This window comes from Equus caballus, chromosome 29 (assembly GCF_041296265.1).
Source record: "Equus caballus isolate H_3958 breed thoroughbred chromosome 29, TB-T2T, whole genome shotgun sequence".
In the NCBI taxonomy this organism is placed as follows: domain Eukaryota; kingdom Metazoa; phylum Chordata; class Mammalia; order Perissodactyla; family Equidae; genus Equus; species Equus caballus.
This window is the reverse complement of record NC_091712.1, coordinates 16,846,222-16,863,960: the sequence shown is the minus strand read 5'-3', so window position 1 is coordinate 16,863,960 and position 17,739 is coordinate 16,846,222. Positions and strand designations below refer to the sequence as shown.

Below are 17,739 nucleotides of genomic sequence, written 5' to 3'. Positions count from 1 at the left end.
TTTAAAGCCTACTTGAAATCATGAATTTAAAATAAGATGTCTCTGTAGTACTTAGTTGTCTCTCTCCAGTTTAGCTCCACAGTTATTTTTAGTACTCCATCTATTGTAATGAATCATTCATAAAATCACCCCTAGCCAGCCATATAGAGTACAAGAAACTATTTTATTACAGTGTCAGATATTTTAGGAAAACATGTATAATTCAGTTTTACTTGGTTTAATAGGAATACTTAGTATAGCTTTATTTCCTTGGCTTGCTATACTTTTTTGTCCATTGCTTTGATGTCAGCCCTTCTTAGTCTATTCACTTTTTATTCAATGGTCTTAGTTCCACTCTGCTTTTATTTTCCATCCAAGTTATAATTTTCCTTTTGTAAGTTTCTTTTGTACTAGAGAAAAAAAGGTGTGTTGTGTGTGTGTGTGTTTTAAATCTATATTCTTGATGCATGCACCGTCTTGTTCCTGGTGAAAATACCAAAAATATGAAGAACCAAGATAATATGAGCACCAACTAATTAGAATAGATATTAGCACGGGAGCAGGGTGCTGCATACTGTTTGTTGTGCCAAAGATTACTTCTTTAGGTGCTGGATCCTGGGAAGATTGAGGTGCCAGGGCAGTTGGGATACACTTGAAGGGCTCAGGGTAGTGCTACTTACCAACTGGATCAGGAGAATTTCAATGATACTGTCATACCACTGTTTGAATATCTGTATGAATATCAGCCCTTTTTCTCCCAGGGAGAGGTCTGCATGAACAAAATTTATTTTTTAGTATATCTGATTTGTAATCTTCATAAACTTCATAATCTGCCCAACTCTTTCCCAATTCATTCAACTAAATTTCCTTGGTATTTTCTATCTCCTTTCATTGTTATATCTGAGAAACTCTTTTGTTAAGCAGTACTTTTATTTACGTGATTGTCAAGCAGTGATGCAGTCCAAAAGAGCAGCACAGTAGTAGCCATGAGATTGGCTTGTCATACTTCCATATATTAGGCCGGTAAGGAGACAGTGGGCACAAATAGTGCTGGATGCTTTATTACTCACAGACAGCAAGAGCAAGATCAGCATGGTGTCAGCTTCTGATGTTCCTAGTTCCATAGGATTACACGAAGCAGCAGGGACCAGATGACAGACCAGACAAATGATTTGTTGCTCTGCCATGTAGGAACAAAATCTAAACTACGGCTGTGCAGCTTTATAGACTTATGCAGGAGCCTTCAACTGTGCTCTAAGGAAAAGAGGGATAGAAAGTTCTATAGTCAACTGAAATTGGGGAGATAGATGAGAAATGGGCTGTGTCAGTCTTCCACAAGAAAGCAATGAGAAACTGCCTCATGGAGACTTACCACCAGGCTTCTCTTCTCTTTCTCCAGGAGAAATTGCAGGGCATTCTGCTAAGATTTCGGTCTGACCGCTGTCAAACCTTGCCTATGTAGCTTATGTGGACCTGTATAATGTTGACCGAGTGCCATGGTAGAGCTATTTCCTTATAGCAGTGAGTCTCAAATGAGGGCTATTTTGAGCCCTACAGGATATTTGTCTGTAGACATTTTGGTTGTCACAACTCAAGAGTAGGGGGATGCTGCTGGCACTTTCTTGGTACATGTCAGTTCTGCCCACAATAAGGAAATTATTTAAAAGGTCAGTAGTGCTGAGGTTGAGAAACCCTGTTTTACAGTTATTTCTTCCTTTGTTACTTCTTTTTTGTTCTCCATTGTTTGGCAGTGAATCATACATTTAGTAATTTTTATTATGAATTAATTAATGATTCATTACAAATTTATTAATAATAGTCTATTTTATCATTAATGAAGTCTTCCCTGAAAGACTGTTATTTCAAGATCAGAAGCAGTCACACATCTATGTATTTCCTATCACATGTAATAAACAGTAAATAAATATGTAATTTTTGTGACTATCTGAGTTAAATCAACTCCAACTGATTTGTTCTGTTATTCTGTTATCCTGAGCCATATCTGGTACAGTAACCTATCGAAGTAAAATTTTGCATTTATAAACAGCCATATTTTGCATTAAACATATACAAAACGCTTTTATTTTATAGTGTTAAAATAGGAAGTACTCATAATTAGGAGGGACTGCTATTTACTATGCAATTACTTTATTGATATCTCCATCTGTCAATGACTAGACTGAAAGGAATGAAAGAAGTGGTACTTGCCTTGGCTCCAATGGGTGCTGCATAACTAGGTCTTGGTCCAGAGGTTCAGCTACATTCACTTGAGCTACATATTGTGAGGCACAAAAGTAGATTTAGATTATATATTAATATTAATAACTGAAATTTAAGTGTCTGATGTATGCTAGGTATTTTCCTAGTAACTTTACATGTATTCTTTGATCTTTACAACTACTTTATGAGATAGGTGCTCTAAGTCGCCAATTTTAATAGATGAAGAAAATTAAGTTCAGAGAAGTTAAGTAACTTACCCAAGGTCACATAATTAGTAAGTGAGTAGAGCAGGTTTTGAGCCAAGCAGTTTGACTCTAGAACTTGTGCTCTTAATGATTACACCACTAATAATACATTGGTAAAAAGAAATCTCATACTTTTACCCAATTTACTTTTGCTATTTTTGTTGTTAATGTTGTTGGTATACCTAATTATGTTCATGCAATATATAAAATTCATAGAATTACATAGTTTTATTTTTATATTTATTTACTTGTTACTAATTAACTTACCTTAATGTCTGTGAATAAAATTTAAGAATATGTTACATTTTGTTTTACAAACTGCCTATCTCTAGAGCATGTGTTCTAGTTCTTAAGTGTAATTTAAATTCTTATTCTTTGATAATAAATAAATGTTTTATTTATTGAAATTTTAACAGAGATAGTGAAAAGCCATCAGATGCAGTACAACGTCACGAACGTGTAAAGCAGAAAATTGAAGGTGATAATATTTTATACATGTTTAGCATTTAGCATTAGGGTTTCCTAAATACATTACCACTTTGAGACTTATAGTTTAAAATTTATAGCCATAAAAGTTATACAATAGTAAATTTTAAAAGATATTCAATAGTGAGTTTTATATTTTCAATAAAGTTATGTTTTGGGTTCTGGGAGTGTACAAAATGAATAAAACTTGGTTGTGACCCCCATAAAATCCACAACTTAGTAAGGACAAAAGCACATGTTGTGTAATTTTGATATAGTGTAATGCATGCTAAAAGTATGTGTAATTTGCAGAGTCCACAGAAAGAAGCCAATTTGTTCAACCTGAGGGAGTTAGGTAGATTTTATGCAACATAAAAGGATAAGTAGGATTCAGTCAAACAAAGAATGCAGATATTTGTAAGAAGAGAATATAGCATGAACAAATAGCATGACTAGAGAATTACAACTGGAATGGTGTTAGAGTATGAAGCAATAGGTAGGGATAAGGTAGGAGAGAGCCTTGTCAGAGAGATTGGATGCTGTGCTAAGGAATTTGGTTTTTCATATACAATAGGGAATTGAAGATTTTTTGTAGGAAAGAGATGTTATTGGACTTAATTTTAAAGAGATTTTTCTGGCCGCATTGTAGGAGCTAGATTTGGGTACTGAGAGTAAGAAGGGAAAGTTATTGCTATATCTTAGATGTGTGATAAGTGCTTATATTAGACCACAGGTAAATGAGAAGAAAGGGGCAGATTTGAGAAATATTTACTGGTAAAACTGGCAAAACTTGGTGATTGGATATGAAAGGAACTGAGATTAGGTGATGGTAGCATTAACTAAGAGAATATAAGAGGAAAAACAAGTTTTGTTGAGAAAATGATGAGTTCACGTGACTCAGTTGTTACACACATTCTTACAGATATTACCACTTGTTGCCTGAGTGGGAGGATCTACAGTGTTTGCAGCTCTATTGTTTTTTTTGAGTCTTCTTTCTCTTCAATGAGTTCTTAAGATAAAAACTCTGAAATTTAAACTCAATACATATAATTGATACTTGAAACTTATGACAAATTCACTATTAATTATTTCAGAATTCATAAAAACCCACTCAAGTGAAGAAGTTGTAGATGTTTCTGCAAGTGAGCCACGTAAGTTTCCACTCATTTAAGTATTGTGTTAATAACCTCTGTTGAGTGCATTGATTTCCATAATTTTCTATAAAGTAATAAGTACTAAGGTAACAACATAGATTCCCTGGAGTTTGGAGCCATATAATTGAGCTGGCTATCAAGGAAGTATTGAAATTCCAAGTTAAGGGTACATGCTACCAAAAATAGACTGATTTTTGAGGAGTACTATGATATCACTCGAAACAGAGGACTTTTAGTTGTGATTCGAATATTCTACTGAAATGTTGCAGGGGTGGCAAGGCTTGAGGTGGAGCAGTTGTAAACTTAAGATATCATTTGTTGATTTTGTTACTATGACTTAATGCTCTGTCTGCAACTGAGTATGTAACAGTTCATGAATATAAAGAGCTGCTAGAACTAGTATGTCAAATTTCTGACTACTTGTCAACAGAAAGGAGAAATTACCTTGCTTCTGTCTTAACACTGGAGAAAATTTTAAAACAATCATGTAATATATGCTATGGAGTACAGTTTGAAAGTGGAAAATAAGATTTGCTTGGCAAAAGTTGATGGGAATCCTGCCCTCTTTCAACTTCAGCTTTTACCCCTAATGTTGCTGTGCTTAAACCAGGGACAGCTATACATTCTACAGTACTCTCATGTTCCAAAGTGTCTTCTGATCCAGGAGAGCCCTAACTGACTTGGTGGGGTAGTATCTAGAGCTTTGGAGTGAATGTTGGAAGCCTCTCTCTACATCAATGGGAACCCTCTGTACATCTCTCTCAATCTCTGCTGCTGTCTTCTCTCTAGTACTGTGCCCTGTGAATTCTAGCTGCTTTGGCCTCTCCAAACTCTAAACTTTGTCTCTGAACTTAAGGAGACCAGTAGACTCTGTTTGTGTTCCCCTTCCTTATGCTGTGGCCTGGAGACTCTTCTTGTTTTCTTCTTGTTTCTTCTTGTTTTCTTTCTGTCATGGATTACTGCCTTGCACTTTCTGTTTTCTGATGTTTGAATATTGCTGTTTCATATATTTCTTGTGTAGATTTTAACTGGTTTAAGGTGAAGAGGTAATTCTGATACCTGATGTTCCATCGTGGACAAAAATAGAAGTCTCTGTGCCCACATATAGGCCAATGGAACACATCTTCCAACCATAAAACCAAGTTCCAAAAGGATAAAATATAATAATAGAAATTTTTCTCATGAATTTAACAAATTTATTTATTTATATAATTGAGGTATATTTGATAGACAACATTACATTAATTTCAAGTATACAACATAATGATTTGATATTTGTATGTATTACAAAATGATCATGTCTAGTTAACATCTGTCGCCATACATAGTTAAAGAATTATTTTTTCTGGGGATGAGAACTTTTAGGATCTACTTTCTTAACAACTTTCAAATATGCAATACGGTATTATTAACTATAATCACCATGCTGTACATTATATCCCCATTACTTATTTATTTTATAACTGGAGATTTGTACCTTTTGACTCCCTTCACCCATTTTGTCCACTCCCCAACCCCCACCTCTGGCAACCACCAATGTGTTCTCTGTATCTATGAGCTTGATTTTTGTTTTCTTGGGTTGTATTTGTTTGTTTGTTTTGGATTCCATATATAAGTGAGATCATATGGTATTTTTATTTCTCTGACTTATTTCACTTAGCAAAATGGCCTCAAGATCTATCTATATTGTCGCAAATGGCAAGATTTCATTCTTTTTTATGCCTAAATAATATTCCATTGTAATATATATACCGTATTTTTTTAATCCATTCATCCATTAATGGACATTTAGGTTGTTTCCATATTTTGGGTATTGTAAATAATGCTGCAGTCAACATGTGGGTTCATCATGATTTTTAAGGGAAGCAGAGGACAGGGTTACATTGCACAATATGGAGAAAACCCTTTTACAAATTCCTAAGTATCTTTTCCCATGGCAGCTGCCTCAGTCCCTGGACCCCACTGGTATAGATCTACTCTCTCTCAATATTGCTCTTTCACTGGTATACTCTCTTTTTCTCTTTAAAGTATCCCCTTTCATCTTTTCCAGCCAAACTTTATTTTCTTCTTCCCTCCTCATTCTCTAAATTCCATTAGATTCTACAGCCTAATCAATAAGACAAAAGCTACCTTTGTATTCCATTCTTGTTTCTTGTTCTTTTTAAACTACCATTTAATCTTGATGTTGCTTCATTTAGTAATTAATGGACTTTATTTTTTTAGAGAAGTTTTAGGTTTATAGAAAAGATGAGCAGAAAGTACAGAGAGTTCCCATATACCCATTCTTCCCACTATCCCCACACAAAATTTGTTCTATTATTAACATTTTGCATTAGTGTGGTATATTTGTTGAAATTGATGAACCAATATTCATACTTATTATTAACTAAAGTCCGTAGTTTACACAAGATTCAGTCTTTGTGTCGTGCAGTTCTATGGGTTTTAACAAATGTATAATGTCATGTATCCACCATTACAGTATTATATTGTAGGAGAGTTTTACTGCCATGAAAATCACATGTTCCATGTATTCATCTTTCCTTCCATCCACCTGAATCTCTGGCAACCACTAACCTTTTTGTTGTATCTATAGTATTGCCTTTTTAAGAATGTCATATATTTGGAATCATGCAGTCTTTCTTTTACTTAGCAGTATGCATTTAAGTTTCCTCTGTGTCGTTCCATGTTTTATACCTCATTTCTTTTTATTACTCAGTACTAATCTATTGTATGGATGTACCATAGTTTGTTTATCTGTTCATCTATTGAAGGCTATCTTGGTTGTTTCTAAGTTTTTACAATTACAAAAAACTGCTATAAATTTAGGTTTTTGTGTGAACGTAAGTTTTTCAACTAATTTGAGTACATACCAAGGAGTGTAACTGCTGGATTGTATAGTAAAAGTATGTTTAGTTTTGTAAGAAACTGCCAAACTGTCTTGCAGAGGGGCTGTATCATTTTGCATTCCCACCAGCAATGAGAATTTGAAGGTTCTTTCTTGTAGACAATATATATTTGGTCTTGTTTTTTGATTCACTCTGACAATCTCTGTTTTTAAATTGGTGCATTTAGACCTTGATTTTAAGTGATTACTGAAATAGTTGGATTAATGTCTACCATATTTGTTACTGTTTTCTATTTGTTGCCTTTGTTCTTTGTTCCTATTTTTGTCTTCTCTCTTTGGCTGCCTTTTGAGGATTTAATTGAGCATTCTATTTTTTCTTCAGTTTTATTGAGATATAATTGACATATAATAATGTGTAAGTTTAAAGTGTACAATGTGTTGATTTAATGCACTTATATATTACAATATGATTACCACCCTAATGTTAGCTAACACCTCCATCATGTCACATAATTACTATTTCTTTTTGTGGTGAGGACTTTTAAGATTTGCTGTCTTAGCAACTTTCAAATATATAGTATGATATTGTTATCTGTAATAATAATGACGTGTATTAGATTCCCATAACTTATTCATCTTCTAATTGGAAGTTTGTACCCCAGATGTTGACCAACATCTCCCCGTTGTCCCCACCCCCAGCTTCTAGTAACCACCATTCTACTCTCTGTTTCTATGAGTTCAGCTTTTTTATATTCCACATGTAAATGATATCATACGGTATCTTTCTTTCTCAGACTTATTTCACTTAGCATAGTGCTCTCAAGGTCCATCTGTTGTCACAAATGGAAGCATTTCTCTCTGTTTTATGACCGAACAATATTCCATTGTATATGTATATACCTCATTATCTTTATTCATTCAACCATTGATGGACACTTAGGTTGTTTCAGTATATTGGCTATAGTGAATAATGCTGCAATAAGCATGCAAGTGCAGATATCTCATTGATATCCTGTTTTCATTCCCTTTGGATATATACCCAGAGGTGAGATTGCTGGATCATATGGTAGTTCTATTTTTAAATTTTTGAAGAACTTCCTTACTGTTTTCCATAGTGGCTGCACCAATTTACATTCTCACCAACAGTGCACAGCATTCCCTTTTCTCCACATCCTTGCCAATATTTGTTATCTCTTGTCTTTTGGCTAACAACCATTCTAACAGGTGTGAGGTGATATCTCATTGTGGTTTTGATTTGCATTTCCCTAATGATGAGTGTTGTTAAGCACTTTTTCATGTACATATTGGCAATCTGTATGTCTTCTATGGAAAAATGTCTATTCAGATCCTCTGCCCATTTTTTAACTGGGTTGTATATTTATTTATTATTGAGTTGTGTGAGTTCTTTATTTATTTTGGGTATTAACACCTTACCAGATACATGGCTTGCAAATATTCTCTCCCATTTGATAGGTTGCTTGTTCATTTTGTTGACGGTTTCCTTTGCTGTGCAGAACCTTTTAGTTTGGTGTAGTCCCACTTGTTTATTTTTGGTTACTAAAAGATTATTGTGATCCTTTGCTGCTGTCATGTTTCCGTGATTTCACATTCTTTGGAGTTGCTGTCTTCACATTTAAAGTAGCAGTCACCTCCTCCAATCTTTACTGTTGTCTTCAGGCAAGAAATACTTTCTGTCAGCCCTGCTAGAGATTTGAGACTTCCTCAGACCTTATATGGATACATTTCCTCCATGCTTCTTGCTTCCTCTTGTGGCAGAGTTCTTAATCTTGTATGCCTTCTCTTGATCCTACAACACAGGAGACTGAATGCTGATTGCGTCTCTTTTGTTTTCCGGAGAGTGGCGTTACAGCTCAGGTTTGTGCTCTCTCCTTGGCCTGCAGACTGTGGCCTGCTTTCTGTGCATGCTCCCTGTCTACCAGCGCTTGTTCTTGCTGACACCCTATGCAGTGCACAGTGAGCTGGCTTCAGAGTGGAGGAGGTATGGGTGGCAGGTAGTGTGCTGGACAGGCCTGAGTGTCATTGGGGGAATCTGTGGGTGGGGTTTTCCCCTGGCTCATGGCAGGCTTCCTGATGGAATTCAGAAGACACTCAGCAGAAACTGAGGGTCCCTTTAATGCCCTATGGGGATCTTGTGTGATGATTTCCTGATCTGCTTCCTCCCCCTAGTCATGGATATCGTGTTTAAATACTCAAGATGCTGTGAGAGAAATGATTTGCCTTGGCAGTGTCCTGCATAGCTGGGGAAGCTGGGTGTTCGTCCACTAGCTCTACCTTTCTCCAGTGAGAAAAATCACAGACCATTTCATTTAGCTCCAAACTCTCCTGCCTTGGGGGAGGAGTGATGCCAACAAGTCAAGCTGATCCTCTGACCCCTTCCAATGCATACAAACACGTACTTTTTTTCTCCAGGAGAGTGCTGGAACTTCTCCTCTGGAATACTGTACTTTCACAAAAGCTTTCTTGTCTGTAGTTGACTCTCCAAATCACCATTCCTGCAGCGGTTCACAGTCTCCTTAGGTTCCACAGCTAATACCAAGGTCTGTCTGCCTGTTACCCAGTGAACATGGGGATAAGACTCCTCCTGGGTCCCTTGGCATATGCACTGGGTCTCACAACTCCCACAGAGGCACCTTTCGTTAATGGTACTGAAGTTTTGTTATTGAAGAGGGGGAAAAAAATGAGGGACGTTCTGTGCCACCATGATACTGATGTTATATGCTGAGCATTTTATGATTCCATTTTTTCTCCTTCCTTATCATATATCAGTTATACTTCCTTTTTTTTTAACTTTTTTAGTGATTGCCCTAGAGTTTGCAATAGTCATTTACAACTAATTCAAGTCCACTTTCAAATAACACTGTAACAGTTCACAGGTAGTGTGAGTACCTGATAATAACAAAATAGTACTAATTCCTTACTCTTGCCCCTTATGTTATTGTTGTTATTCATTAACTTATACATATGCATACATAAGGATAAATATGCATATGTATATATACATACATAAGCATACATAATAAAATACATTGTTGCTATTATTATTTTGGACAAACTGTTATCTGTTAAATCAATTAAAAATAAGAAAATAGTTTTTCTTCTCCCAGGTCAGTCTGCCTCTGATAAAACCCCAGAAGGTTAGACTTTGGTTAAATAGTTTCTCCTCAGGTAGACCTTGTTAAAAAGAACAGGATACTCTGACGTATTTCAAAATGGTTCTTTTTCCCTTCCCCATGCTGGAAGTCCAAAGTGAGTTTTCTTTGACATTCACTGTGAGAACCTGTTAGAGCTTCAGGAGGTAAAACTTGGAAAAGTGTGCCCCTCCCCGCCATGACTGGGACCCCATGTAGTTTTTCTCTCTCTCAGACTTGCCCACACTGATTCTTTAGCAATTTGTCAATTATAATTCAGATTTTCCTACAAGGGTTCCCACAAAGTTTGCAGTTAATTGGCTACTGCTCTGCTGTTTTGTGATTCTCTGTATTCACCTGTCAGTCTCTCTAGTTCTGGGGACAGCAGTTTGCCCTGTGACTTTACTTCTCTTATGGATTCATGAACAGTTATTGATTTTTTAGTTTGTTCAGCTTTTTCCTTGTTATAACTGAGTGGCGACTTCCAAGCTTTTTATATGCCTGACCAGAAACAAAAGCCCATGTATTTATTTTTAAAAATTTATTTAAAAAATTTTAATAGTGGTAAAAACACATAATCTGAAATTTACCATCTTAAGTATGTTTAAGTGTACAGTGCAGCAGTATTGACTATATTCGTATTGTTGTGCAACAGATTTCTAGAACTTTTTTCATCTTGCAAAATAGAAACTCTGTACAGATTGAATAAACAACACCCCATTTTCCCATTCCCCCATCCCCTGACAACTACCATTCTACTTTCTGTTCTGAGTTTGACTACTTTAGATACTGCCTGTAAGTGGAATCACCGCTATTTGTCTTTTTGTGACTGGCTTATTTCACTTAGCCTTATGTACTCAAGGTTCATCCATGTTGTACCATGAAACAGGATTTCCTTTTTTTTTAGATTGAATAACATTCTGTTGTCTGTATGTACCACATTTTCTTTGTCCTTTCACCCATCAATGGACATTTGGATTACTTACACCTCTTGGCTATTGTGAATAATGCTGCAATGAACATGAATGTGCAAATATCTCTTCTAGATCCTGCTTTGAATACTTTTGGATTTATTCCCAGAAGTAGATTGCTGATTTTCTTTTTGAGGAAGATTAGCCCTGAGCTAACATCTGCTGCCAATCCTCATCTTTTTGCTGAGGAAGACTGGCCCTGAGCTAACATCTGTGCCCAACTTCCTCTACTTTATATGTGGGATGCCCACCACAGCATGGCTTGACAAGCAGTGCCATGTCTGCACCCGGCATCCGAGCCAGCGGACCCTGGGCCACCAAAGTGGAACATGCACACTTAACCGCTATGCCACTGGGCCGGCCCCATAGATTGCTGATTAATATGGTAATTCTTTAATTTTTTGAGGAAAAAGCGTACTGTTTTACATAGTCACCACACTATTTTGTATTCCCATCAACAGTGAAGAACATTTCCAGTTTCTTCAAGTCCTTTCCAACTTGTTAGTTTCTGCTTTTTAACAGTGGCCATCCTAATGGGTGTGAGGTAATATCTTACTGTGGTTTTGATTTGCATTTCTCTAATGATTAGAGAAATCATGTTGAATGCTGAATGTTGAATATTGTTTCATATGCTCTTTGGCCATTTGTATATCTTCTTTGGAGAAATATCTATTCAAGACTTTGCCCATTTTTTAATAAAGTTGTTTTTTGTTGTTAAATTATAGTAGTTCTTTATATTTTCTGGATATTAGCCCCTTAGCAGATACATGATTTGCAAATATCTTTTCCCATCCAATAAGTTATCTTTTTACTCTGTTCCCTTGATCCACAGACGTTTTTAATTTTGATGTAGTCCCTTTGTTTATTTTTGCTTTTGTTGACTGTGCTTTTGGTGTCATATCCAAGAAATTACCGCCAAATCCAGTGTTAAGAAGGTTTTCCCCTTTGTTTTCTTTTAGGAGTTTTATAGTTTTAAGTTTTATGTTTGGGTCTTTAACCTATTCTGAGTTAAATTTTGTGAATTGTGTAAAGTAAGAGTCCAATGTCGTTCTTTTGCATGTGGATGTCCAGTTTTCCCAATACCATTTGTTGAAGATACTGTCCTTTCCTCATTGTGTTGTCTTGGCACCCTTGTCAAAGATCATTTGATCATTTATGTGAGGGTTCATTTCTGTGCTTTCTGTTATGTTCCATTGAAATATTTTTCTATCTTTATGCCAGTACCACACTGTTTTGATTACTATAGCTTTGCAATATGTTTTGAAATCAAGAAGTATGAGGCTTCCAACTTGGTTTTTTTTCCCCTAGATTATTTTGGCTATTCAGGGTCCCTTGAGATTCCAGATGAATTTTAGAAATTTTTTCCTATTTCTGCAAGAAATGCCTTTGGATTTTTCATAGAGATTGTGTTTAATGTGTAGATCACTTTGGATACTATCTGTAGTTTAACAATATTAAATATTCCAATCTATAAACATGATGTTTTTTCATTTATTTGTGTCTTCTTTAGTTTCTTTCAGCAATATTTTATAGTTTTTCAGTGTGCTAGTGTTGCCTCTTTGGTTAAGTTTATTCTGAGATTCTTATTCTTTTTAATACTATTGAAAATGGGATTGTTTCCTTAATTTTGTTTTCAAATTGTTAAAAAGTTCATTCTTTTACATCCTTGGGTAAAGTTATTTTATTGTTTTTGATGCTATCGTAAATGAGATTATTTTCTTAATTTCTCTTTAGGTATTTTGTTGTTAGTGTATAGAAATGCAACTGATTTTTCTATGTTGATTTCATATCCTGGAACTCTACTAAATTTATTTATTAGTTTTAACTGATTTTTGGTGAAGTATTTGGAGTTTTCTGTCTATAAGATTGTGTCTAGCAGACAAAGACAGTTTTACTTTTTCCTTTCTGATTTGGGTTTCTTTGATTTCTTTTTCTTGCCTAATTGCTGTGGCTAGGACTTCTAGTACTATGTTAAATAGGAGTGGTTAGAGTGGGCACCCTTGTGTTGTTCCTGATTTTAGAGGAAAAACATTCAGGTTTTCACTCTTGATTATGAAATTAACTCTGGGTTTATCATATATGTCATTTATTATGTTGAGATATGTTCCTTCTATTCTTAATATGTCAAGAGCTTTTATGTTGAAAGGGTGTTCAGTTTTGTCAAACACTTTTTCTTGCATCCGTTGAGAGGATCATTTGATTTCTACCATTCATTCTATTAATATGGTGTGTCACATTTATTGATTTATTTATGTTGATCCTTCTTTGCATCTCAGAGATAAATTCCACTTGATTATGGTGTATGATTTTTTAAAATATCCTGTTGAATTAGAGTTGCAATATTCTATTGAGAATTTTTGCATTTATATTTATCAGGAGTATGAGCTATAGTTTTCTTTTCTCATAGCATCCTTATCTGGCTTTGGTATCAGGGTAATGCTGGCCTCATAAAATGAGTCTGGAAGTGGTCTTTCCTCTTCTTTTTTTTTCGGAAGAATTTGAGAAAGATTTGCATTAATTCTTCTTTAAGTCTTTGGTGGAATTCACCAGTGAAACCATCTGGTCTTGGCCTTTTCTTTGTTGGGATATTTTTAGTTACAGATACAATCTTTTTAGTCATTATTGGTCTGTTCATATTTTCTATTTCTTCATGTTTCGATTTTGATAGGTTGTACATTTCTAGGAATTTATACATACATTTCTTCTAGGTTATCCATTTTGTTGGAAAATCCTTTGTATTTCTGTTGTCAGTTGTAATGTCTCCTCTTTTATTTTAATTTTGTCCATTTGATTCCTTTCTCTGTTTTTCTTAGTGTAGCTAAAGGTTTGTGAATTTTATCTTTTCAAAAAACCAACACTTAGTTTCCTTGCTTTTTTCTATTGTCTTTCTGGTTTCTTTTTCATTTATTCCTGCTCTATATTTATTATTTCCTTCCTTCTGCTAACTTTGGTGTCTTTTTCTAATTACTTGATGTTTATATTTAGGTCATTTATTTGACATCTTTATTTTTCTTATTGTAGGTGTTATCGCTATGAACTTCCCTCTTACCACTGCTTTCCCTGAATCTTAAAAGTTTTGGTATGTTGTGTTTTTTTTGGTCTCAAGATGCTTTCTGATATCCTTTTTGATTTATTCTTTAACCCAGTGTTTTTTAGGAGTGTGTTGTTTAATTTCCACATATTTGTGAGTTATTTAGTGTTCCTCCTGTTACTCATTTCAATTTTCATCAGAAAAGATACTAGATATGATTTCAATATTCTTAAAAATTTTAAGACTTCCTTTGTTGCCCATCATATGATCTATCTTGGAGAATATCCATGTGTACTTGAGAAGAATGTATATACTGCTGCTGTTAGATAGAATGGTCTGTGTATGTGGTTTATTTGGTCTATAGTGTTTCAAGTCTACTGTTTCCTTGTTAATTTTCTGCATGCATGATCTATCCAGTGTAGAAAATGGGGTTTGAAGTCCCCTACTGTTATTGTATTTCTGTCTATTTCTCCCTTCAGTTCTGTTAATATTTATGTTAAATGTAAAGTGCTCAATGTTGAGCATATACTCATTTACAATTGTTATATCTTCTTGATAAAATAATCTCTTTACACTATGTAATGACCTTCTTTTTCTCTTGTGACAGTTCTTGAGTGTAATTCTGTTTATCTGATATAGGTATAGCCACTTCTGCTCTCTTTTGGTTACCATTTGCATGGAGTATCTTTTCCACTCCTTTACTTTCAACGCATGTGTGTCCTTAAGCTGGAATGAGACTCTTGTAGACTCTTGTAATATGTATTTATTCTATGGAGATGAAAGAAGAAAAAAAATCAAATCAGGTTTGGATGGGTAGAGCCACTTAAGTGAATAAATTATTGCCTGAGAGGTAATTTTCTTCACGTTGTCCCAAATTTTCTGCTAAGATTTAAAACTCACAAAAAATGTCTCTAGGCTTCATACTTAGATTGATTTGGGAAGTTACTTAAGCAGCATGTGTGGGCTCAGAAATATGGAGGCAGAAGCATGGGGAAGTAAGGCTATAGAGCCCCTGAAAATTGTAGTGAAGTAATGGGACTCCCTCACGGCCACAGAATTAGGGTTGTGTGAAAGTTTAACTAGATATTCAAGGAGTTAGATGACAGATGATAATATTAAAAAATAAGTAGGCCTTAGAAATTAATGTTATAATTTTTAGGTTGTATTTCTAACAATCATTCTCTATTTACAGCACTAGAAATTCTGTAAAGATAATAATGTGTTTAGTAAAAATCCTACTTCTTCTAAAGGTTATAATTTGGCAATATTTTATGACTTTAAAATTGTTCATCAGAGTACTTACTGAATATTTATTAACCGTTATATTGGCTATGTAGAGGCATCTCATTAGGCTTTTTCTCTGGTGACTAATTATGTTAAGCATCTTTTCATGTGGCTATTGACCATTCAGATATCTTCTTTTGTGAAGTGTCTGTCCCAAACTTTGGCTCATTTTTAATAGGGTTGATTGTCTTTATTATTCACTTATAGGAATTCTATGTATATACTAGAGATAGCCCATTTATTAGATAACAGTATTGTTAATATTTTTCCCAGTTTGCAACTTGCTTTTTAATTTCTTAATGGAGTCCTTTGACGTGAAAGAATTTTTAATTTTTATGAAGTCTAATTTAATGATTTTTTCCTATAGTACATGCTGTTCATGTTCTATTTAAGAAATCTTTGCCATCCCAATGTCATGAAGACATTTTTTTACCATAAGTTTTATACTTTTAGTTTTTACTTTTAAGTCAGTGATCTATTTTAGATTATTTCTTGTGAATAGTTTGAAGTAAAAGCCAAGATTAATTTTCTTTTTCCATTTGTTTCAGCACCATACATTTAATGATTATCCTTTTCCCATTGAGTTATCTTGGAAGTCTTGTTGAAAATCAATTGAATATATGTGTGTGGCTCTGTTTCTGCACTCTCTATTATGTTCATTTAACTCTATGTATATCTCAATGCCATTACCATATTGTCTTCATTTCATTTAGCTCCATAGTAAGTCTTGAAATAAAATAGTGTAAATCTTGCAACTTCGTTCCTTTTAAAAGTTGTTTGGACTATTCTAAGTCCTTTGCATTTCCATATAAATTTTAGAGGCACATGTCAATTTGTACAAAATAGGCTGTTGGGATTTTGTTGGAAATATAGATCAATTTGGGGAGAGGTGATGTCTCAATATCATTGTGGTTTTCATTACATGAAAATACTTTATATCTCCATTTTTAGATCTTCATTATTTTGTTTTTACAAGGTTTTGAAACTTTTAGAGAAAAGGTCTTGTAATGTTTTGTTAAATTTATCTCTAGGAGGTTCATCTTTTTGGATACTAGTGAATGACATTTTTAAAAATTTTATTTTCCAAGATGGGAGACTTATTATAAGGCTATAATTATTATAAAGATATAGTATAAGTAAAGTATATAAAGTATAGTATAAAGATAGACAAGTAGACCAGCTGAATAGCAATGAGGCCACAAATTGGACCTGAGCCTTTGTTTTATTTTTTAATTGAAATACAGTTGACATACAGTATTATGTCAGTTTCAGGTGTGCGACATAGTGATTTGACACTTACGTACATTACAAAATGATCACCATAGCAAGTCTAGTAACCACCTGTCACCATACAAAGTTATTGCAATCTTATTGACTATATTTCCTATGCTGTATATCACAACCCGTGATTTATTTATTTTATGACGGGAAGTTTGCACCTCTTAATCCCCTCCACCTATTTTGCCCAACCCTCTACCCTCCTCCCCTCTGGCAACTACTGGTTCATTTTCTGTATCGGTGGAGTTATTTCTGTTTTCTTTGTTTAATTGTTTTGTTTTTATATTCCACATATAAGTGAAATAATGTGGTATTTATTTTTCTCTGTTGACTTATTTCACTTAGCACAATACCTTCCAGGTCCATCTGTATTGTCACAAATGGCAAGATTTCATTATTTTTTATGGCTGAGTAATAGTCTATTAAGTATATATACCACATCTTCTTTATCCATTTGTCTATTGATGGACACTTTCATATCTTGGCTATTGTAAATAATGCTGTAATGAACATAGGGGTGCATATATTTTTTCAAATTAGTGTTTTTTTTTTCTTTGGGTAAATACTCAGAAGTGGAATTGCTGGATCATGTGGTGGTTCTGTTTTTAATTTTTTGAGGAACCTCCATACAATTTTTGATAGTGGCTGCACCAATTTACATTCCCACTAAGAGTGCATGAGGGTTCCCTTTTCTCCACACCCTCACTAATGATTATCTGTTGTCTTTTTCTTTTTTCCAGGAAGATTAGCCCCGAGCTAACATTCGCCACCAATCCTCCTGTTTTTGCTGAGGAAGATTGGCCCTGAGCTAACATCTGTGCCCATCTTCCTCTACTTTATATGTAGGATGCCTGTCACAGCATGACTTGAGGAGCAGTGTATAGGTCCCTACCCTCGATCTGAACCGGCAAACCCCAGGCAGCCAAAGTGGAGTGCACAAACTTAACCGCTGTGCCACAGGGCCAGCCCCTCTGTTGTCTTTTTGATAACAGCTATTCTGACAGGTGTAAAGGTATATCTCATTGTGGTTTTGATTTGCATCTCCCTGATGAGTAGTAATGTTGGGCATATTTTCATGTGTCTCTTGGCCATCTGTATGTCTTCTTTTGGAAAATGTC

General features: G+C 34.8%; 1 protein-coding gene across 21 annotated transcripts in view; it reads left to right on the top strand.

Annotated features, from left to right (window-relative positions):
* CCDC7 (coiled-coil domain containing 7) overlaps positions 1-17,739 on the top strand; it is a 460,046-nt gene that overhangs the window by 75,791 nt on the left and 366,516 nt on the right. For all 21 annotated transcript variants that reach the window (XM_070255438.1, XM_023632305.2, XM_070255443.1 and 18 more), the window contains 2 exons: positions 2,861-2,922; positions 4,004-4,060. In XM_070255438.1, the coding sequence (XP_070111539.1) occupies positions 2,861-2,922; positions 4,004-4,060 (119 nt within the window). The remainder of the gene's footprint in view (positions 1-2,860; positions 2,923-4,003; positions 4,061-17,739) is intronic.